This window comes from Electrona antarctica (genome assembly GCF_951216825.1).
Source record: "Electrona antarctica genome assembly, chromosome: 19".
NCBI classification, from domain to species: Eukaryota; Metazoa; Chordata; class Actinopteri; order Myctophiformes; family Myctophidae; genus Electrona; species Electrona antarctica.
Window position 1 is genome coordinate 6,689,287 of NC_136800.1, and position 24,451 is coordinate 6,713,737.

Sequence of the window (24,451 nt, forward strand, 5' to 3'; positions counted from 1 at the left end):
CTGTCTCTCTTGTAACTGGATTCAGGGATCATAAACATTTCTCTTTGACACAAGTCACAAACCCCCAACTTGCATCATAGAATAAAGAATTACAGATGCCTAATTACTCTATTGTCAAAAAAGGACAAGAAAATACTCAAGAAAAAGGGGATTCACTGTCAGTTGTTTACTTTCCATTCTTTTACTTTTCTTTGAACTATGTGTCACTATTTGAAGTTATGACAGCCAGGCAACCAATTAAAAAGGCAACGCTTTCTTGGTAGGCCTATAAGAAATTCAACATGGAAGAACAACGATTCTGTACGGGTATAGGGCCAGCATATAAATGATGCACCGAGAGTACTCCAAAAGAAGCAGAGGTTACCTGCGATTACGTCAAAACAGTCTGTTCTGCTCAATGCGAATACGCTTGTAGGTATGGGAGGACAGGAACAATTCAGCGCAGCAAAGGACTTCACTACATGAGCAAAGTTTAGCTGATCACCGCTTTAAAGCACACCAAGAGCGTTCCCTTTGCAGCCTTTCATCATCTCACCATCACCTTCCCAGCACTTCAAAACCAATCAGTTGCCATCAAAGGTGCCAACCGGGGTGGTGGGAAGCTAGCCAATGTGTGCCAAGCTGCCTGCGTGCGAACGACAACAGCTGAAAGCAGCCAAGAAAAACTGCTAACATGTCATTCCAACCAAGATCTTTCCAAGGAGACATGTTCTCTTTTTCACACCATTGTTGTAATTGAATAAAATAAAATAATCCTGACATCCGTCTAACTGCGTCAACGCGGTTTATAACTTTGCCGCTGTCAGGCAGAAACCTAGTATCTCCATATTTCATGTTTTAGGATAACTGCAGGAGAAAACTTTCGCACACCCAGAAATCAGGCGTATGCACAGGTGCGTAGGCCAGTGGACATCAATGAAAGCAATAAGGTACACCCGCACACTGTGTACTTGCTCGGCACATGAGCATTGTCTTATTTAATGAAGCAACGTTTCGGTCCCTCCGGACCTTCCTCAGGCATGTTTTAGAATAAAAAATTAAATAAAAAACTCTTTATATTATCATCATATGAGTGTCATACAAAAGTAACAAGCTCACAACATTAAAAACATATGAGCTTGTGACAAAAGATCCATTGGAACACTTTTTGAATGAAAGCATGAACATGCTTTCATTTTCCGAGAAGTCACGGTTTTGGACATACAAGGTTTGTCCAATAAGCTACGAGTACGACTTATTGTTTTACTAAGTTGAGTCTATCCAGATGCTATAGTATAGCCGGAATCATAGGAAATTGTGAATCAATAGAACGCAGTCAGAGTGATATCAGATCAGTGGCTGACCTCACCCAACATCCGTTGAGGTTGCACCAGATCAGATTTCTGGGGGAGCTATTTGCTCTGCTGCCACAAATCACATGGGGTGGGGAGGACTAGAGCCCGACTGATGCCACAATTGTGAGTCCGATCAATGCCGATCATTATTTTCGAGAGTCCTAGACCACAGATTATCAATTTTGACAAATATTGTCAAAACCGAATCAATTAGAAAACCATTTTTTAATTTCTTTTCAGATCGGCTATTTTTGAACGTTTTTGAAAAGGTTTTACCATTTTTTTTTTTTTTTAAAGATATTTTTTTTGCGGCTTACGCCTTTTATTGGTTTTTGAAGGGACAGACAGTAGGCTGACAGGAAACGGGAGAGAGATGGGGGAAGACATGCAGTAAAGGCCGTGTCGGGCTCGGGAGTCGAACCCGCGGCACACTGCGACTGGATTACCAGTCGGGTGCCCAGACGGTTACGCCAGCGCCTGGACCAGGTTTTACCATTTTCAACAAGAATGACATGACCAAAAAAAAAAATACAATCGGAAAGGTTGAAAGTGGTTAGAAATCGGGACACGTCAGATGCATAATTGCCAATACCGATGTCATCACAAAAAGTCTATATATTGGATAGCCCCATATATCGGCCGGGCTCTGGGGAGGAGGAGGAGCAGGGGGGTTATGCAGAGATCACTGCCCCCCCAGACCTCCTATTGGAACAGCACAGAGAAATCTATTTACCATTATCTTGCCAAGATCATCTTTTCTGGAGGGGGGAAGTGTATATACTCAGCATTTCAGGGAAGGGCATATAATGGCATGCTGTTTGTTAATGGTCAGCACTGTAGCCAGTGGCACTGGGAAATCCCTGCAGGGCTGGTGGTGTTGTGTGTGCGTACATGTGTGCGTGTGTGTGTGTGTGCAGTGTATGCGTGTGTGTTAGGCTTGCATGGCATGGCTAACAGGAAGCTAGGCACCCTGGGGCCATCTGCTCCTCGCCACAGCTCACATGTCACTCTGTGACAACACAGCATTATTGATTCACACCACCACATCCGCTTCTGTGTGTGCTCATCTGTGCGTTTGTGCGCGTGTGTGTGCGTACACAGATCCATTGTGAGGACAGCAGATAATTGATTCACACAAGTACATCCGCTTCTGTGTCTGCCTGCGCATGTGCGTGCGTGCGTGTGTTTATATTATGTGTTTGAGTGGCTACTCAATGAACCTCAACAACTGTTTAGGTTATACTATATCCATGCAACTGTATCTCTGCGACTGACTGGGGAAGTCATTCAAGAAATATGGACAGTTGCACTTCAAATGGCAGTGGCCAGTGTTACAGTACAAATAAATATGTATCTAAATATCTATAGAATTTACTTTAAAGCCTTTTTGAGGGCTTGTTTCAAAGTTCCAGACAGCTAGATGTTTCTCAAAACTAGTTAACCTTGACCTATATTGATATAATACAAGACCTACAGTTTTCCAGGCTGTGCCCAATGGCAATGTCAACTACACTGCAAAACCTAGAGTCTCAATGTAACTCTACTTTCAGAGTTAAACCGACACTCTAGATTTCACCGTGTGTAGAGTCTCAGCGGTGGTCTCATTAATCTACCCACCACAGCAGCAAGAGTGGACCCCTTTTTTAATATCCGAAATGGCTCACACGTCAATATAGAACATGCTGTTTTCCTTTAAAACAGGTATTGCTTTGGGATCCATTTGGTTCCATTTGTACACTCGGAGTTTAATTAACACTCTTGCAGGGGGGGGGGGTAATATGGCAATTAAAGACCACATGGGAGCTGTGATGGTAACAGCTATATTTAGAGGCCTCTCACATGTCCCTGCATTTTTCAAGGATCGGCACGTTACCTGACACTGAATGCCAGGTCTCGAGGTAATAGCTGGTGTGTGTGTGTGTGTGTGTGTGTGTGTGTGTGTGAGAGAGAGGGCAAGAGATCACAAGAGACCGTGATGAAGAGAGACTAAAGAGAAAGTGTAAGAGAGATAGAAATGGAAAAGAAAGTGTAAGAAAGTGTATGAGAGAGAGCATGAGAGAGCGAGAGAGAGAGAGAGAGCGCAATAAAGGGAATGAGAGACAGACATAATCCGTCATTTGGTGCATGGATGGACAGCCCTTGGGGTTCCAGTTGAGGGATATCCATTTAGTGTGAGTTTATCTAGCCCATATATAATTCATCAGCATGTGTTGTCACTGGGATGCAAGGGTTTTAGAACCGTTATGCTGGCCAAATGTTGAGCAGCACTTCACACCCTTTTATTAAACGCAAGGTTATGGAAATGCCAATAAATCACATGAAGTCTCTGTGGATTTACCCCCCCGAGAGAGTAACAATGTACCCATAAAAGGAACATTTAAGTTTGCGTTGATGTCGACTATGAAGAGTAAAAAAAGGGTATAGCCAGGAGGAGGCTAACAACCAGAACCATGCGCACACACCCTTAACAACTCCTATGCAGTGGTTACTTCCTGAATGAAGCACGTGGGCCGCCAGCGATTGTCAACTAAAGAACAAATGTCCACACCCTCTGGCTGGCCACTCAGGAAGAAGAAACACCCAGGTCGTCCCCATTATTTATTTACAGTTGCAGACATTCCTAAGCCTCTCCTAAAGGAGACAGCGAAATAAACACACAGAGGACGGGTGTGGAAGGTCTATGGGGAGAAGGCAGGCCAAAGAAACCCAGATCATATCAAGACGTTCACTCCTCATCCCATCCAGCCGTGATTCTCAACATTTGAGTATCGCACCCTCGGTTTACATCTTTCTCCCCCTCCCCCCTATTTGGGGACAGATACAGTAGTAGTATAACTAGAAAAAGCACCCTTTGGGCCTTTCGTACATGAAAGCCAGCCAGACAGAGACACAGAGACACAGAGACACAGAGACACAGACACAGACACAGACACAGACACAGACACAGACACAGACACAGACACAGACACACACACACACACACACACACACACACACACACACACACACACACACACACACACACACACACACACACACACACACACACACACACACACACACACACACACACACACACACACACACACACACACACACACACACACACACACACACACACACACAAATCAGTCAATCAATTAAATCAGTCAATCAATTTGTACTCTTAGAGTTAGAGACCTGTGATGGTCCATTTGGTTCACAACTATCAATCAATCACTTAGCTTGGAACCCCGTCATGGACACCCTGGGGGTCCCCGGACCACATGTTGAGAACCACTGAGATAAGGCAACACCATAATGCATATGAAATGTGATGTGGCCATAATTTATACAATGCTAATCATGAGTTCTGTTCTTCAAATGACATGGTTGCAGAGCACAACAGAGACACAAATCTTAGGGGAACGGTTCAGTTCAGTGGAATGTTTTTGGAATGTGTATGTAAGATGGTGCAAACACAACAAGCAATACCATGTCAACTTCAAGCAGGGAACAACAAGATCAAACTGAATGTCTGAATTTTGAATCGCTGAGTCTTTTTTCATTGCTTTCTCTGCTCGCATACTTCAGCAGTGGTTCTCAAACTTTTTCATTTCAAGGAGCCCCAAATCAATATGTGTTTGCAAGCGGACCAGAATCTTTGTGGTTTTGTTGTTAAAATATATATATTTTTATCTTTCAAGATTTTAAAATAGCTGAGAAACAATGTGCTACAGCTACAGTACCTGTAAAGAAAGAAATAAAGAAATATTTGGATAGCCAGGCATTATTGAGGTCGAGTTCCTCTTTAAGGGAATTCAAGTATTTGTGTGAAATGAAAAATCATTATAAATTGGAGCTTGGAGAAGCTTTTGCTGGTAGACTACAGTATTTATTTTGTTTCTTTTTGTGTTGTAGGCCAACAGTCTGCAAAAGATGCTGGTGAAAATGGCTGCACATTGACACAAAATCATCAGAAAGCGAAGCACTGACGACTTTCACAAAACCTTTATTGGAAGAAAGTGTCTTGATCAAGTAAACTCTATCAAGCATGTGCGTCATACATATTATCTCCATGCATCTCCTGCTCTTTAGTACAGAATACGTTTTCATATCGGGATGCCAATTACATCCAATCAGAGAGTACTCATCCAAGGTACCAAGTGAAATTGGAAGTGATAAAACCAAAAGATACGAGCACACAAAACTGTAACACTATGAAATTGAAGCTCCAAGCTGATAAATAAACTTTGTGAAGTTCTTTCTCCTTCAAATCTCCTTTTCAAATTGGTATCCTAACCCAGGGGTTTTGAACAGGTGGTCTGTGGACCACTGGTCATTAAGGCAGTGGTTTTCAACCCTTTTCATATCAAGGCCCATTATTTATTCAGCATTTGAGCTGGCCCACCATTTGATTAGATTTAGCCTATCAGACCTAAAACTAAAGAATATTTTGTTGTCGTTGGATAAGATTTTGTCCACAAATCCATGCTGTAGGTTGGAGATAACAGCCAAACGATCAAAATGACAATTATTTTACATTCTCTAATGGTGTAAATTTCTTGTACATTAAGTAATGCAAATAACAATAGTTTTAACAATAGTCAACTCATGAGAGCGTAAAATGGTCCCCCTCAAGGACCACTGGTGGACCAATGGTTGAAAACCACTGCATTAAGGTATTGAATGTGGTCCCTGACCAGTGTTGGGGATAATGGCGTTATACGTAAATAATGGTGTAATATAATGGCAATACTTTTTTGGGTAACGGAATAACCGAACGAGTACGTTTGCTATTAGAGTAATACCTAGTTACTTTTTCCCAAAACAGTGGCGTTACTAGTTACATTTAAGACGTTTCCCAAATGAATGAGCTCTGTCAACAGAAGTGAAAGGCTGCAAGCGGCACCGTCATGTCCGTGGTGTTACACGAAAATCAGTGACTCATTATGCTTCGCAGTCTGTGGTGATTGTGTAATGATTCTAATGTCCCGGAATCAATAGGTCACCACTTTGGTGTGACACACACGGCTGTTGTTTAAATTCCATTTTCAAATTTGCGAAATGACATAGATTGAAAGAAGATCCATAGATTATCCTTTAGTAAGGCTGTGGAAGTATTCACACTATTTTGGGATTTATTGGGGAAAGGAGGAGATCAACGTCAATGCAGATTGGTGAAGCAGCAAGCAGCAGAAGGTGGAAAGCTAGCCGCAATTGGCAACTCTAGATTTTTTTTACAATGGGATGAATCTAGAGTTGCAATACCCTCCATTGACTCCCCACTCATCATTTTGCGTTTGCGATCTGCTTGTCTTAAACGACGTTAAACTCACCAACATTGCAGCTGTAGTCCAAGCTTGAATTATTCTCTTTCAATCTGCAAAGCTTGTTTTTCATAAAAATCCCCCGTAGACATGTTATGAGCTACTTTCTGTCAAGAAGAAGAAATGTTGGAGTTTGGAAGCACTCGTTTGTATTAAGGGGTCGCGCTGCTGCCTCCTGCATTATGTGCAAATGCGAAACAGATGCATGCAGGGACGTTCAGTGACTTACGACGAGCGCTTCCAAACTCCAGCACTTAGAAAAAGAATCACTTGCACAGAATTTCTTGACAGAAAGTAGCTCATAACATGTCTACGGGGGATTTTTATGAAAAACAAGCTTTGCAGATTGAAAGAGAATAATTCAAGCTTGGACTACAGCTGCAATGTTGGTGAGTTTAACGTCGTTTAAGACAAGCAGATCGCAAACGCAAAATGATGAGTGGGGAGTCAATGGAGGGTATTGCAACTCTAGATTCATCCCATTATAAAAAAATCTAGAGTTGCAAATTGCGGCTAGTGGAAAGCCTGGTTACAACACTGGTAGGCTTCCTCGAAGGTGGGTTTTAATTGTCGGTAACGCAAAATAAAGCAAAAATAATCTAACAAGTTACTTTTCTCAGATGGCAATGTTGTAACGTAACAGGATTATTTTAGTAAGTTAACAAAGTTATTTTAGAAAGTAACGATACCCAACACTGTCTATGACCATACATTCAGTAATGTAGTTAAGTGAAGATTTTGGGCACGGTCAAGAAATTCCACAGAAATGGGATAAAGTCTCAACAAAGGGAACTGTACCAGCTTGCCCGATTGAGTCATCGTTATTAGGAAATGTGCCCATATAATCACATGTGTCTGCTCTATCGGTAAATCAGTTCATGAGCTTAATGGGGGGTTGGATAACCGTTTATCGTATATTCGTCAACCAATCAGATTGCATCCTCGAAACGAGCCGTTGCATAATTTGTATTTTCTTCCATGGAACAGTTTGTGCACTGTTCCGTGGAAGTGCGTCAATGTTGTTGTTGTCAGTTACTGGGAAATCTGAGGTTAAGAAATTCCACAGAAAGGGAGTTAGAATCACAAGAAGGGTAATTAAGTCTACCAGCTTGCCTGATTGAGTAATTATTAGGAAATGTGCCCATATATTATAATCATGTCATCATGTGTCTGCTCTATCAGTAGCCAAGGATGCACCGATAACAGAAAATATCGTCCGAAACCGATATGTGGCCGATATATCGGTGCATCCCTAATATTATTTATCTCTTTTATTTTTTGGACCACTCTTATATTAAATAATTGTTAAATAATGCCTTGGCTTTACGTAATTTGTTGCACGTAGTATTGTGCAATTAATGAAATCAAGCCCTTAACAATCACGATACAATATTTTTATTAGCTATTAATACAAATGTTTTCTTACATTTGATGGATTTTAAAATACTGTATTATTTAAACATATTTGAATATATTTAACAAAGGCATTTTATTTCTATTTCTATTTTCAAACATTTTCCCATGGACCAACTACAGGCGGTTAAGAGAACAGTAGCATGTACAGTATAGACAAGGATGCATGGCATAGCAAGTGTTACCAAAGCACTAATCTTAGCCCATATCCAAGAACACAACAGTGGTCCCCAGGTTGGTTCTTAGTCAGGGTGGTGGTCCCTGGGTCACTTGAAAGCCCCTGTCTTAACCTGAAACTCTTTTTTTGGACCCAACATTTAGAGTCTATATCCACCAAGAAGTTTTTTTCCTGAGCACAGCATATGTTTTAATTGTTAATGGGGAGCACCAACATCGTGAAGAGGCACTGGTAAAACACTTGGTGGTAGGGCTGGGTATTGCCAACAACCTCACGATCGATACATATGATGACCACAACACTATATGTATATGTGATTAATTGAACTCACCAATACTTGGTGGACCCACAGCCTTAAAGTTACACTCTGTGAAATTCCATTATGAACACTAAAAAGGGTTAAAGTTACGAATAATTAAGTATTCCAAAGCAACAATGGGCTATGTTCAGAGAAATTGATAGTAGAGAGCCCAGCAACATCCCCAGGCCTACTTCTGAATTAGGGTATTCATGTCAGTGAGAGTCAAGAGAGTCACAGCCCAGAGCTCACTGGTTTAGAAGAAAATGATTCTGAGATTACAGTCACAGGGGCTGACGGGTGTAAACACAGTGGCAGATGGCGAGCGACCGAGGCCTACGCAGCAAAGGGGTACAGTAAAAGGGGGAAATCTTGGCCCCTTTTAGCCAAGCTAATCTCTTTTGTGCAGTTAAGTCTCCATTACAGTGCCTGTAATACATTTCCAGTGATAGAATTGTTTTTTGACCGTTTCCGTTCATATTGTAGGCTATTATATAACTCTCTGGCTGCCTTTCGCTGCTGATTACTTCTTATCTCACAATATCCACTAGACTAAACCTACCAAACCAATCAATCTGCACAGCCACTGCATTCATCATAGCACGGTGTATAATACAGCCCGTTTGATTTATTATCTACTCAACCCAAAGGCATTTTAGGAGAAAAGAATCGTCCTGACATCCAGCATATGGCACGTAATGAATGAATTACACCTCTATCAGATATTAATTAAGGATTAAACAGAAAAAAGAAAAGACAAAAACAATGGACGCAATGGACTGATCATAAGAAAGAGAAATTAATATCTAGTTATTTATCCTGATTGATGGATGGGAGATAAGAGCACATTGATTTGAACTTGATGCAAATGTTTCCTGTGCAAATAGTCACCTTTTCTAATTTCCAGACAGAAAGAAGCTCATCAAACCTTAATTTACAAAAATAAGCTGATGAACAGCAGCTCATCCGAGGATGTCAAAGCAGCCTACGGCCTCTAGTTTGAGGGTGGTAAAGTGGTGCATTCAGCCTATAACTATACCCAGCAGGGTTTTCTCCAATTGCCAGACACTTACAAAACTCCCATCAGCGCCGACATATTGTGACTGTGAGCTTAAACTGTTGCCGGTATTCCGCTGACAAATGTGAGAGTTTGATTAATGACAGCCATAATGTAACCAGTAAACAACTATTACATCACTATTCCCCTTTATTGGAGAACCAATTACTCGATAGGGAGTGCAGACGGATAATAAAATACAATAAAAGCCGGTGTTCTTTTGGTGGGTTTTCCCTTTTTAATTAGGCTGACCTTCTTACTCTGTTAGCAATCCTGACTTCACTGCTGTGACAAACCCATCAATGGCACTGCCGATAAACATTAACATAGAGGTCTAAGTCTAAACTCTGCTCTACTAGCAGCCCCTGTAGATCATGCTGCTCCAATTGCAAACTGGCCGTTGGCTTTTCAGATATCTTGTGTAAATGGTAAATGGTGCATTTATATAGCGCCTTTATCCAAGGCGATTTACATAGATTGTGCATTACATTCACCCATTCACCCAGTCACACACATTCACACACCGATGGCGGAGCAACCATGCAAGGTACCAACCAGCACATCGGGAGCAATTAGGGGTTCAGAGTCTTGCTCAAGGACACTTCGACATTAACTCTGGGGGAGCCCGGGTTCGAACTGGAAACCTTGCGGTTCCCATTCAGTCTGTTAAAGTGCTAAATTGAGAAGAATGAAATGAATCATCTACATGGGAATAGCATATCGTTGCTGTCGGGTGGAAACCTTGGATGTCCAAAACTGAACCCGTGTTCTGTGTTAATACTTTATTAGTTAAATATTTGTAAAACACACTTTCACTTTAAACAATATATTTATATATTTTTTTTTTTTTGTATTGCAAAAATAAATAAAAATACACCAGTATGCCTATTCTGGGGGGAACATTCGCCAAATATAGCAGATCTACAAGCTCACAACGTATTGCATCACGACACGTTGTGAGCTTGTCGATCTACTATTTTTGCTACTTTTGTGTGACAAAGTAGGGCATTCATTTACAGAAAAAAGACATATGGTGAAATATGGAAATACAAGATTTCTGCTCGACAGCAACGTTATGCTCATAGAATGTGTGAATGTCTAAAATTATTCACCGTCAAGCTTTAAAAAACACATCTCCTTTGCGTCTAGGATACATAAATGGGTTGTAAGTGAGATCTCCCCACAAAATGTTATTTTCCCATGAGCAGTTGTGCCTCCTTTGTCAGGCAGTTGTTCAGGTTTTCCCCTTAGTTCGTTCTCTGCAGACGTGTCAACCTGATAAAGATTAATGACTTCTCCGATGTCCTAGATCCCGCTCAGCCTCGACAGGGGAGGCGAGGGGCGCAGACAGATACCCACAACACCGTAGAAACACCTATCCACTACCAGGATATACTAAGGGAATCCCCCCGCAGAATGGATCCAATCCAACATGCTAGTCTTTGTCTCTCAGCAGCTAGTGGCATTCCTCAGACAACCTCAGCTAGGTTGTTTTTGATTGGTCTAAGGTGGGGAAACCCAACGGCCAATCATCCGTTGGCTACGGGCAAATGGTTTTCCAGGTGCACTTTCTTCCCCCCCCCCCTCCCTCCCTCCCTCCCTCCCTCAGCCCCTCCCTCTCCTCCGCCTTTGTGCAGCCATTGTGGAGGAAAAATAAGCACAGAAACAAAAACTAATTTCTCAACTTTGAGCCTGTTTTGCGTTAGCCATCATGAGTTGTGAAATAATTTGTTTTTTATGCAGCACATTTTGGCAGGACCCCGAGTGCCATGCCGCCCCCTCAGCCAGACAACAGAATGTCTGAGGTCAAGCCTGTAATTTCAGAAGTTGGTCACCGCCTGCCACTTTGTCCAATCACTTGATATTTACTGAGAGCGCCTGTGTGAATAAACATAGGTGTGCCGCGCGTAGGTGGGGATGCAGCCAGCGCACATCATCCATGTGTGCTCCTGTCTTGCTCCTACACTCATTATTCTGCCCTGTCCCCAAACAAGTGCAATTTCTCTCACCACAAAAGGACAGGAAAGGATGGATTTATACAGGTGGAGAAAAGTGTGCACTGCTGCACACAATGAAAGGATAGTCTTTCCAAGTCTATAGCAGCAGAGGAAGATGGAGTGGTGGGTGGGGTAATCACTGCTAAATAGGACCTATTTCCACACAAAACAACTACTACCTTGTTATTTCTGAGAGGCCCTTAAGTTTTGTTTATCTAAAAGTATATTTATTTACATTTCTCACCGGCAATGCCTAGACTCAACACCAGCCAAATGGGCACTCCTATTTTGGGCCCCAGCTGTATCAAAACAACAGGAAACCATGAGGATGGCTGATAGAGAGGGGTTTTCATGCCACTCTCACATGTCAAAATACCATTATTAGTTTAATTAAAACCCATTACTGTTTTTACAATGAGGAAAACAAACCGTGGGTGTTAATAACCTTTACAGGTCCATTTGGTTCCACTTGTACACTCTCAAGAGCTAAATTAACACTTGGGACTCTACTGTGTGTAGCATTACGATGCATGACCACAAGCATCCAGTTTCAATATTGACATTATGCAAATGACATTCAGAGAAGTCATGTTTCCATACTGGCCTGTATCCCACTGCCAAACACAAATAATTGTCAGGGAGCTGCACAGAAATCAGTTGCATTCAAGATAGCAAGTCAATTTATGTGAAGGAAACAAACGAACCAACCAACCAACTATTTTATTCTAGTTTTATCCCTACTGCCGCAAGCCACCCAGCAAATGTGTTTTGTGAGAAACATTTACAATCAATATTTGAAATGGATATTTAAAAGCTTTAGGCTAAACAAAGTTCACAAGCTCTAGCTAAAAAGAAATAGCTTTTGCTAAAGACTTTTATACGACACAGTGGTTGAGAAATAACTTGCAATGTTCAGCTCATATGGGGAGATGGAGACAAACATCATGAGATTCTCTTCGCAGATGAGTAAGGCTGGGAACGAGGCTACATGAGATGTGGGATGTCGAAAGCAGGTCGTCCAATCAGAACAAAACAAAACAGTTCAGTTCTCATCTACGACTTTTAGCCACCTTTAATTGCACTGTTAAACAGGTGTATAGTTAGGATCAGGATTGAAAAAAATAAAATAATAATGATGACTCATTCAGTTCAATTTGGGTTCTGTAACTTTAGCTGCAAGATCTAAAACATTAGTCCTTTCTTACATCTGTAAACAAGTGTAATGATATGGGGGGGGATCCACAATCCCAAACTAGCTTCCAGACAAGGCTCTGGGAGAGCAATACAACATCACTTATCAGATTACAGGTACCTGAAATACATGTCAGGGAATTTCCCCCAAACTGCCACGCATTCAAATCAACAATTCAGCGTTATGGTCTGTTAAAACTGGATAAACATAAATTCAAACTGAAACACTGTGTAAGAACTGACACTATTTCGGTCTTAGGCTACAACTGAATCTTTAGTTTGAGTATTTTTGAGAAATAACAATTTGGAGTGGACATGGCTTTCTTCCCGTTTAGCATAAAAATGCATATATGCACTAAATTAGACACATGTACTCAGTTCTCACTCAAACCTGAATAATCCCTCGGATTATGACAGTCCACTCTCGTATGGATAAGAAGGAGCAGCAGAGAGATACTGTCATCTCTACCCAGCTGGAAAACACAGAGTATGATGACCTACATTGTACAGCAGGCACAGGCTATGTCTATAGAGACTTCTTGCAGGCATCAAGGCAGCCCAGCCACACAGCACAGGTTTGAAAAGCAGACAAAAGAGTTTCAACCTAGATGCACAGAGGGGTGCATGTTAAACACACAGGCTGCAGATTGGAGCTCTGCCTTGCTGCAGGGAACTCCCTCCACTGTGTGCCTTTGATATGTGGCACAAACCGCTTTCTTCTGGGGCAAGGAACACATTAAAGGGGAATGCTAAACGCTCCTTCCCTTTTGAGATCAAATGCTCGATATAAATCATTGATTAGCCCACTGCCTCCCACCCCCCGTCACCTTCTGGCAAGATAACCAAGCAGCACAAACATAATGTTCTCATTACGAACATTCCTACCCATTAGAGGATAAATCCTGGTGGGCTGGAAGCTGGTTTCGATGGCTGTGTGTAGCACAGGATGAGCATTTGTAGGAGCCGATACGGTGAGCAGAATCATTTCATAAAATGTAAACGTTAGGACATTGCATGCCACTTAGTGTGGTATGAATCTCCCACGTCCACTGTGTGTGTGTGTGTGTGTGTGTGTGTGTGTGTGTGTGTGTGTGTGTGTGTGTGTGTGTGTGTGTGTGTGTGTGTGTGTGTAATGTAATGTAATGAGTAGTGGCCCCGTCCTAGTTTGCACCTGAAATGTCTATCTGCCATGTAGATCTCCTGACAGTGGTCCTCCTCATAGTTAAGAGTCCTGTTCAGCCATGCCTGGAGGCCTGAACACATTAACTCAATAGCTATGAGTCCCCTGACATGTGTCTGGACTGCTACCTCCCTCAAGAATAATGACCAAGCCAGGGAGTTGTATCACCTTCAGCACCTTGTATGATAGATAGGCTTAATGGGGCAAGAAAAAACATATAGGTTAAAAAAAACTGTTGTGTGTGTCCCCCGGGAGGAGATCAAATGTTGCTTTCAAGTACAGTATTTCTTCCCTTGGATAATGGAGCTATACCTAACGACAGCTGCTTACCTAGCACTGACATTATAGAGGAGAGAGGGCGGGCTTTATGTCAGAGCGTCGGGAGGTGTGACAGAGAAGACAGCGTTTCATTGGCCTGATAAGCTTGACAGACAACGACACTATCAAATCAGATTGCTTCATGAGTGACGCCGGTTTGGTGCTCTATCTTTGCGTAATGTGCGCATCTAGGGCAATATGGAATCAGGGATTTTAAGGGTGAAACTACAGAATCATCACACCTACCCATCCCCCGTTGTCTTGAATCCAGCTGTTTAGAGTCCCGCTTAAATACTCCGTCATCCACTCCGCGATGTGGTCCACTTGCGACGTCATCTCCCTGCCCACGCACTCCGCGCACACGGTGCCTCCGAACTCGAAGAAAGCGATAATCCGGCCCCAGTTCACTCCGTCCCTGAACAGTTCGTTTATGACCTCGGTGAAGCGCCGCTGCGCCGTGGTGGACGTGAGATACAGTTGATGTGACATCTCTATAAAGTCGGGCTGGTATAGCCTCTCCAGTTCATCGCCGGCCTCGCGCAATACCCTGTGAATAGGAGCGTGTGGATCCGACTCGGAGAGTCGTTTAGACGGATGAGGTACGTCCTCCGGCCCGGCGTTGTTGGAATCTCCTCCACGACATCGTCGGACCAGAGTCGGCGCGGGGACGACGAGTGACCCATTATTAGCAACATCTTCCTCCCCGAAATCTTCAAATTCCCATACATATCCTCGTTTTGACAGTTTATGACAAATGTACTTTTCCACAATATTGCGGGTATGCTCGTCCTCCATAACGGCGTTAATTTGGCACTTAGTAATGCTACTGATGGATACAAATATCTAAACAAAACGCATCACGACCAAATAAGTGCACAATACCGTGTGATGCATAGTGGAAAAACTGGGGTAGCCTATAAAAAATATATTAAAAGATCCAATGCGTTACGTCTGATCGGGAGCCAATAAGATTTTTTTCCTCGGGGATTTTCTAGAAAAGACCCATTGGCAAACAGGGCAAGAAAGATCACCTTTTAAAAGTCCAAACTGCGTCGTGTTTTAGAACTGTTCTACGAAGGTGTCCCGAAGCCTTGACGAGAGGAGGAGGAAAAAAAGTGGCGACCTTCCCTTTGCATACAAATCCAAGATACGGAAGAGGTTAGAATACTGTCTGCCTGTGCATATGCACAGAGGATCGGCCAGTGTGTGTTGCAAAAAGAAAACGTAAAAGAAAGCCAAAGTTGCACGTGTCCAGAGCAGGCTATAACGCCGCCAACTATTTTAGCAGCGTTTACGCACAACTATGCACGGAACTGTGAGCCAGACAAGGTCGGACTGAATGCTCTCGTACAATTGCTACTCACATTCGCAGCTCCCTGCCCACTGCGAGGGCGGTATTTCATAGTACGTCATCCACGCAAGACAGACAGACAAGCCATTCCTTGAGGGAGCGCTTGGGAGACTTCACGTGGTGTGAAGGACACAGGAAGGAACATTTTAATACAAAAGACGGTGGTCACGATATTTGCACTACTGTAGCCTATAGTATTTATGACTGAAAGCAAAACGTATGCCATAAATAAAATATTATCTTCTTCAAATAGGCAGAGACGCAGAGTGGACAAACATTTGAGAAGCTTCTATGGGTCTTGCCCATCTAGAAATTGAAGATGCTCTGTCTGCAGAAGGTTGCTTTGATGTAGCCTACACTAGCTCCTTGTGTGCTATGTGGGTGGCTGGGTGCATGTCCACAGTGGCATCTACCCAATCTGTACATTAAGATGAACCTATATTTCTACGTGCCTCCCGAGGAGAACACAGGCACGTAATATATCTCCCTCCAACTTCTTAAACCCCAGGCCCATTCTCAGACTCACAAAGTTTCTAAAATCTCAGCAGGCTATTCTGCTGATCTGAGAGAGCTGCTATCCAGGCTGGATCCTCCCTAGCTCTGGTCCATAGATTGAAGTCGACATCTTAAACAGAATGTGTGTAACACCTCAGCCATCACAAGCCCCAAAAACCCTGTGCATAAAATCGCAGGACCGAGGTTTCACTGCATTCTCATTTCTCAAAGGACCAGAATGGTTCGGGTTCAGCTGCACCCAGGGTGACCTATACCGGGCCAGGGCCTGGCCCAAGAGCTCAGGGGACCCTGGTCCAGGGCTAAGGGGACCCAAGCCATGAACCTTGCATGAATTGTTGCTGTCATTGATGTCAATAACAATAACAGAGCTCCGAAGGTCACAGTAAAGCCGAAGGAAACATTCACTTTGTACATGTGTACACCATAATAATGCCTTTTAAGTGCATGTTTATCACACACCAGTATGTTTCTATAGGACTTTAGCAAAAAGCAAGTGTAAAACAGCACTAAATCCTGTTACGTTCCGGTTACTCAAGTGTACCTGTCAGGCAGATGGGGGGAACCTTTTACAAGTCTGTGCCAGGGGCCTATATTGATTGAATAGTTTATTGAACAAATGTAAAAACAGCAACAGAGTACAGTCAAACACTCAAAAGGGATAGCACCAAAAAGTCCTTGCAGTCGTTTCCATTTCGGCCCTATGCAATCAATTCATAGACTATGGCTACAACCGATATAGCCAGATTACTTCAAAGGAAGTGGTGACTATATTACGTATACTTACAATAGTACAACAGTACATTTTAGATTATACACAGTTGGGTAAACAAGACATGCAGCACAGTAACAAACAAAACATCATTGCTTTTTTTGTTCTCTCCACGGGTATTTATTTCATTTATCATGTAAGAAAATAAGACAAAGAAACGTTCCACTTCACATTTTCTTTCAATGGCACACAAGGTGAAATTCTAACAAGTTTGGCAAATAAAGACAGCAAAAACAAAAACACCCTTCCATATTCATTACTTCATTCATTACTCTATTGTCTCATTTAAATATATCTGTTGACACCAAAAATGGAAAGTGGGAATGTTAGCATGAAGCATTGAAAACGTAAAAAAAAAATCTCAGTTGTGTTTAACATATTGTGAAATAGGCTGATTTGCATAGCTTAAAAGTGTTAAAACAAATCTGCTTTTCCATGAGCTACATGTCCTATCAACTACGTGTTACTACCTCAAGGTCAGAGAGTGATTCTGAAAGCAAAAGTATACATAAACAAAAAGCTACCGAGTGCAGGACTGTAAACCTTTAACCAATGTCAAATGAGAACATCATCGCAAATGAGTCATCCATTCTCAATTTCATATCTTCGGTTTGAGCAAGGCCTTTGTGTCAAAACTGGAATTGACAATTCACAAAACAGTTGGCATTTTACATTTATTTCAATTATTAAAATGAACTGGTAACCTGGAGGTGGGGCCACATTATTCTGTGGACAGATCAATTCTTTTAGCAATAGCTTCATCAGGAGTTACTTCTTAAGGCTTATAATGGGTCCCCACATTGGTAGTGCTCCACTGCATTAACACTAGTTCTAAGATAAACTGAGCAGCAACATCAAAATAAATCTCAAATAGTTGCATTAGGTCTGCAGAAATTGTCTTAATACATTTTGGCATTCAAATATTTGTGTTTTAAAAAATATTCCTACTTTCTGATTTGTACATATTTGTAGTAAAGTACATTCTCCCCATGTGATGGATAAAAGGAAGACTTGCATGAGACGTTAACACTGACATTTTTCTTGCTCCCTAAAAAGCAGAATTGTTGAGAAATGTTACAAGGTAAATAGATATTCACAGGCTTGAGGGACATCCAGAGAGTAAATCTCAGTAAATTTAAATGTCCACCTTTTTATAACAGGGTCACATTGAACCAGAAATCAATGATGAAGGAGCCATTCCTCCCCTGCATACAAAGATGGTCTTCCCTCTTAATATTTTGGCCTAAAAAAAAATATTAACACACACACACACACACAAAGATCTCCAACGCCCCCTTGAGGCCTAAAGGGATACTGCTCGAACCAGCAAGTGTCATCCCTTATGTTGCCCTGACTAACACCACCGTCTCCATCAATACTAAGATCCTGACTGGAGGTGGTTAAACATGTGCAGACACATAAAAACACACACAGTAGATACATTTCATTGTGCACTATCCTAATGAAAGCAGAGACAGGCCTGGTGAATTAGCTCAAGTTCAGAGGTGAAAGTTGACATCACCATTTGCTACTGAACAGATTTTCCATTCCCATGACATCATGACTTTAACACATGCCTTTATGTGGCCTCTTTGAGAAATTGCACAACAAACTGATATAATTTGGTATGTTGTTTCCAAGACATCAAAATCGAATGGCTTTACTCGCTCCCTGTGGTTGGCTCAGTCACAGCGCGCACACGCACACAGTCACACACACACACACACGCACACATACATACACAAACACATCAAATGCTTAAGATTTTAATCTCCCAGAAGCAAAATTACTTTTGCATTAGAAAAATGTACATACAAAATAAAGTTAAACCCACGTTCACTCTCATCACTGCAACGTGCTGTCGTATGACCTTTCAGCTTGACAAACACCGCAAACACAAGCAAAACATCCATCAATGTAGACAAAACACGTGGAAGGTAAGAACCATGTTCAAAATAACAGAGGTTAATAAGTCAAAGGGAGGTGCTTTGCCTGCAAAGACTCACAATCACATGACAAAATGGTACAGAAGTTCTCACTCACTTGCTGAGAAAAGTATAGGGTGAATAAGGTGAAGCTTGCTGTGTGGTACTTGCAATAGTATGACAAAAGTTAAGTGTTATTAGCATTCCATTTTCCCCCAGTGGAAAGGGATTTCAGGCCATATTGGCACAACCAGTCAGACAAGGCTATCCATTACTTTTAAACATGTGTGCGGGTGGTGGCAGTGAGGCTTAATACATCTAGTGTCAGTTGCTGACAAGGTCGACTTTTAAGAACAGCTTGTGGGATGTTTAGTCTGCCCTCATCTACTGCAGACATCACCCCCCACCAACGAAGCAGGTGCACACATGAAAACCAAAATGTCACTGGAATGCATTTGAGTGGTGTTAAAAAAAAGGGGGGGGGGGTTACAGTACATCAATGGACAAGCAAGAAGGACCCATCTGCCATTTTCTTTCATTCCATCTGTTTAGCCGATATCAACGCCTGGCCTTAATGGCCACCCAGGGTGGCGTGCTTTAGGGAGTGGGGGTGGATGTGTGTAGCTGGTCTCCTCCAGTGGCTATAATAGAAGGAGGGGAGACGGTGAAATGAAGTGGGGTAAGGGGTGCTTTCATAGTATTACTCCCTCTTATCGGCTGCTTTATCGGCTGCTTTGGACTGCTCTCTCTGGATCATGCAACGGCGCACAATGCTGTCAAAGCTCCCCAGGTAGAAGAGGGCGATGGTCCGAAACAATCCCATGGTCACTATCTGCACGGGGGTTAGATCAAGGTGAGGTTTGAGAACAGAGGTCAACATTAGGATGTGCCTAGGTGCATTCACAGTAAAATCACATCCCTCAATGTTCATTTATCAGAGTCCGAAATTACCGGTTTGCAGATTAACCGGGGCAAGTAAAGGAAATGTGATACCGATTGAGCAAGGTATTCTATGGAAATTGTCTATGTATATTGTATATAATATTGTCAAATCTGAACACAAAGACATCACAAAATATCTCTTTTTCATTTTACTCACTCCACGTATTGCTATGGGAACAGTGTCCTCTGGCGCATCACAGCCATAAACACCCATATGAGAATAATAAGAACAACTATAACAAGCGGTACCTTGCACCTTTGGTGCATGGCCCCAATTAACAGGAGTTTTATTGGGATGATTAACTTACTGTAAATACCTGTCCTCTCTTATTAACTGTGGCCTAGACCAGGGGTTCTCAACGTTTTTGGCCGGGGACCCCCGGAAATGCTTTGGCAATGTCTCGGGACCCCCACCCCGCCCCCTCCCGACCCCCAATATAAATTGACTGCTACAATAACCTTAAACCCTTTTGGGCGGGAACCCCTTTTGGTGTTTTAAGCATTGTTATAATTTAGCTATTGAAAAATAGCAGATCTACAAGCTCATAGCGCGCCACGAGTGGCGCGCTACGAGCTTGTAGGTCTGCTATTTTTGAAAAATCGTGAAAATAATTTTTTTATTTTGAAAATAATTTGGGGACCCCTAAAATAATTTGGCGACCCCCCGAGGGGTCGCGACCCACGGGTTGAGAACCCCTGGCCTAGACTAGAGCACTGTCTATGGGGAACCCAAAGTGACATCAAGAGTACAGTATGTGAAGCAGTGACTGACAGGGAGGTGGCTGTACCTGTTGGAGGCCTTCAGTGATGGAAGTAACAGGTGACATTCCACAGGTGAGTGCTGAAAGCATATAGCCATCAGGGCCCACAGAGCTGTTGAAGTTGCCTTGCTGCAGGAGGAAGAAAATAAAGAAGAATGTATCAAAACAAAAAATAAATCCATGGAAGAAAAGAAAGAAATATTTTCAACTAAACATCCAGAACTGGCAGATGGATGGTGTTTCTTACCACAGCATCCCTAACGAAAATCTTGGCCACTTGCTCTGGTTGACAAACCCCAGAGGTCTCAGAGATTAACCTGGTCTCTAGTGGCTATGAGGGGTATGACAAAAAAGGGTATTGATTGGTTGAATTGAATTATAAATTAAATGTGTTTAATTTTGTTCAAATACTATTGCCTGAGAGCATTTACCTTTGTTTTGTTCTCCTCTGCGAGTCCTGGAGTATCTGTGTCAGGCGGGTAGGCCACAGTCACATAGATGTTGTATGGCTTCATCTGATCAAGAAAGAACACAGGAAGTCTTACAAAAACCAACACGCCGTCCTCTTAAAGTTAATTTAACACTAGGATTTTGCAGTGTAGATATTTGATCAGTGTAATAAAAAAATTAAAAAGCCCCGATAACTCATGAACCAAGTATATTATAATTCACTGTGTGTGTTTAGATTAACCACTTGAACCCCAGCATGCCTATTCTGGGGGGTTAATCACAAAAAATAGTAGATGTACAAACTTCACACGTAGATGTACAACACGTCACAATGCCACACATTGTAAGTTTGTAGATAGGTTATTTTTGGTGAAGAGATTTGGTGTAGACAGAAAAAGCAGTCCAAGTACAGTTGTCTGTATAGAGGGTTAAAGGGTTTAGTAAGTTTAATGCAACAGTCTGTGTGCCCTCTGGCTGTAGGACTTCCCTGGGAAGACTCACCTCCATCTGCAGTGACTCTGCCAGGCCACGGAGAGCAAACTTAGACGGGGAGTAGGCGGTGTAGCCAAACAGGCCAATCTGGCCTGCTTGTGAGGACACGAACATAATGCGTCCCATCCGGCGTTCCTTCATGGTGTTTATGACGGCCCGCGTTGGGTATACGCTGCCGAGGTAGTTCACCTCCATCATACTCTGTAGGAAACAATGGCATGCACAAGAAACCGTGTTAGGCACACCCATACACTGGGGTAGGTCGCTGTAGCTATTGTCGACACGCTTTCCATTATAAATTCCACTGTGAAAGCCTATCTGTAAAGCTGTTTGGATGGGAATAAAACATGCATAAGGTGCATATCCAAGTTGCTACTGAATCCTTGGTTTCAGCTTTCCATAGCAATAAAACTTTGAATAAGCAATCTTGCACATCTGGGTGAAACTTAATTCTATCATGGCTTTTATTTTAAGATGCATGTCCTTACACATGTGATCTTTATCATCAAGCATCGTAGCCTGACACTCACTCAGCCTGAATTTTCATTTAGTTTCACGTGGCTAGCGATTCAGGGCTGGAGCCAGGCTACAAGCATCTCAGAGTATGAAATGAACCAAACTACCCAAAATTGACAGACATGTTTTACCTGTTGTACACAAACATATAAAGTGGCAACATTCACAACTCCCCTGGAGCACATGAAATGGTAAACCAATTAGTAGTAGCAAAACATGTCCCTTTGGAGGGGAAGAACAAACATTTCATAGGATTGCTGAGAGTAAAGGTTAATTATGGGACCTTGTTGTCATCACTTAGCCTACTTTGAAGAGCTCCACCTCCACTTCATCAAACTTTGCAGAAATGGATGTTCCTGCACAGCATACCAGCATATCCACAGGTCCCAGCTTCTCTTGAGCCTACATGACGCACAAAAATGTGACTTTAGCATTACCACCACGTTGAATATTTCATAAAATTAGAGACGGTCCATTGTGATAAAGTGAGTTAATGTACCTGTTTTATCACACTCTCCACCTGATTATAATCCTTGGAAACATCCACAGATATGCAGAGCACCACCTGATTACAGGAGGAGATGGTAAAATATGTTATTCAACTTATGCAAAAATATAAGGGTTTGCGGCACTATATCGTTAGAACACAGTAATATCGAGTTGGTACACATAAAAAGAAACATACCTGTTTGTCATTTATAGCACATTTCTCCACCTCCTTCTTAGCTTGAACTAATTTGGTCTGAGGAAAAAGTAGTGCATGTTAAATCTGATACATCCATGTGCATATTATATGGATATATTACACTTTTAACATGTCACCATTTCACCACCCAGAGGCAGTATATTAATTACAGTCACAGTGCTGCTTACAAGGCTAGTGTGATGAAAGCAGCAGTGATCAGAATTGTATTTTAAAAGCACAAACAAATGTAATTTGTTTTGCAGCATGTATAAATGTGTAATTACAAAAAGAAAATAGGATAAATTATTTTACTTTATTATACTTTTTCCTTTTGTTCATTATGGCCATTTAATGATGTAGTTAATAATTAAAAAAAGTGTACAGTTGATACCATTTTTCCACGTTTGGCAACTAATACGTTGGGGTGTGGAACTTGGTACAGACAGGTTATGAGTTAGGACTGGACTATACTATGGTGCACAAAGGGTATGAATGGCACGTTATTGTAGGATTTCTGCTGACCTCGTCCCGTGCCACCAAAGTGATGAAAGCTCCTTGCTTGTAGCACTCCATAGCAATGCACTTTCCTATCCCACTGGATCCACCAGTCACCTGCAGACAGAAAAACAAACTACAGTCTAGCGAGGCACTCGTCTCTAATTAAATAAAAGGTGTCTTTAAATACCTTCCAACTGAACACAACTCAAAGTTTCTCCAAAACTAGTTGTCTAAAGTAAATCATGTGAAGTTGAGCATCAAAAAGTGTCACTCGACATCATGAAACGACTTCATTCATCCATCGGTGTGGGCGTGTCATAGTGTTGACAGTCAGTCGTTATAAATTAGTCACTGTAACGTGATCACTCAGGCAAACAAAGACTAGAGTGTAAGAAACCATTCCAATTTAACATGTACTTTTACTTTAACTTAAGAGAAAGACGTTGTTTTACAAACGATGACTATAACTATACCACCTGTACTGGTGGATATAACGTCACCATATGTGTTGTGCTCTGTACAGTACTTACCACGACATGGGCCCCGTTCAGTTTCAGAGGTTTGGGACTAATGAGAGGCGATATCATGTACAACAGTAACACAAAGGCAACGATGAATGCTGCGACGACCAGAAGCATAATGAATGGCAGAAGAAGCCACCAGGAATTGATGAAAAGCCAATCGGTGATCGTTGAACTCAAGCCTTCCTCAGAGGACATGGGTGATTCTGTCAGTCGTTAGCTTATTTGCTAACTATAGCGAGCTAGCTTCTGGAACGAATAGCGGCGGTACAAAGAAGGGGGAGGCGAAACGAACACTTTGGAGGTGGAGTTGTTTTTTTCTAGCAGGATTCGCCAGTCGGTCAGAGAACGAACACTGGAGATAAAATTACCCTACTGGACCTTGCCTCTCTAGTCGTCTACGACAAAGCGCACTCAAACCAAAACAAATCGAACTGTGAACTTTGAACGTCTGTTCGACGGCCGCTAGTTGATTCGGTACATGTAGTCTTCAGTAGAACAATTCGACAGCATATCAAGAGATCTCTTTGAGCATACTAGTAGGGCTCAAGCGTAAATGCACTACAACTCCCACAATGCTTCAGCTTCCTCATTCCTGTGTACGCACCTACAACCCTTATGTTGCACACAGCACACCCTCTAGTATGAAGTATAGCCTACGCTAAATATAACATACAAATGTGTGATTGGGATAGGATAACAGATCTATGCAAACATTTTAGCCGATAAAAATGACATTTAAATCGCCAT

General features: G+C 42.1%; 2 protein-coding genes across 2 annotated transcripts in view; both read right to left on the reverse strand.

Moving 5' to 3' along the window:
• The window catches only part of bcl2b (BCL2 apoptosis regulator b), a 34,556-nt gene extending 18,842 nt beyond the window's left edge, over window positions 1-15,714 (reverse strand). Inside the window, exon 1 of the mRNA XM_079530230.1 lies at window positions 14,522-15,714. Coding sequence (XP_079386356.1) covers window positions 14,522-15,070 — 549 coding nt within the window. The 5' untranslated portion in view covers window positions 15,071-15,714. The remainder of the gene's footprint in view (window positions 1-14,521) is intronic.
• Window positions 15,715-18,664: 2,950 nt separating this feature from the next.
• kdsr (3-ketodihydrosphingosine reductase) lies at window positions 18,665-24,249 on the reverse strand. The gene is made up of 10 exons (XM_079529142.1): window positions 23,711-24,249; window positions 23,205-23,294; window positions 22,683-22,739; window positions 22,497-22,562; window positions 22,304-22,399; window positions 21,491-21,682; window positions 20,971-21,054; window positions 20,787-20,870; window positions 20,567-20,668; window positions 18,665-19,668 (listed from the first exon to the last, which is right to left on the reverse strand). Exons 1-10 carry the CDS (start codon window positions 23,897-23,899, stop codon window positions 19,537-19,539), a joined length of 1,092 nt encoding a protein of 363 aa, XP_079385268.1. The 5' UTR covers window positions 23,900-24,249; the 3' UTR covers window positions 18,665-19,536.
• Window positions 24,250-24,451: the final 202 nt, after the last annotated feature.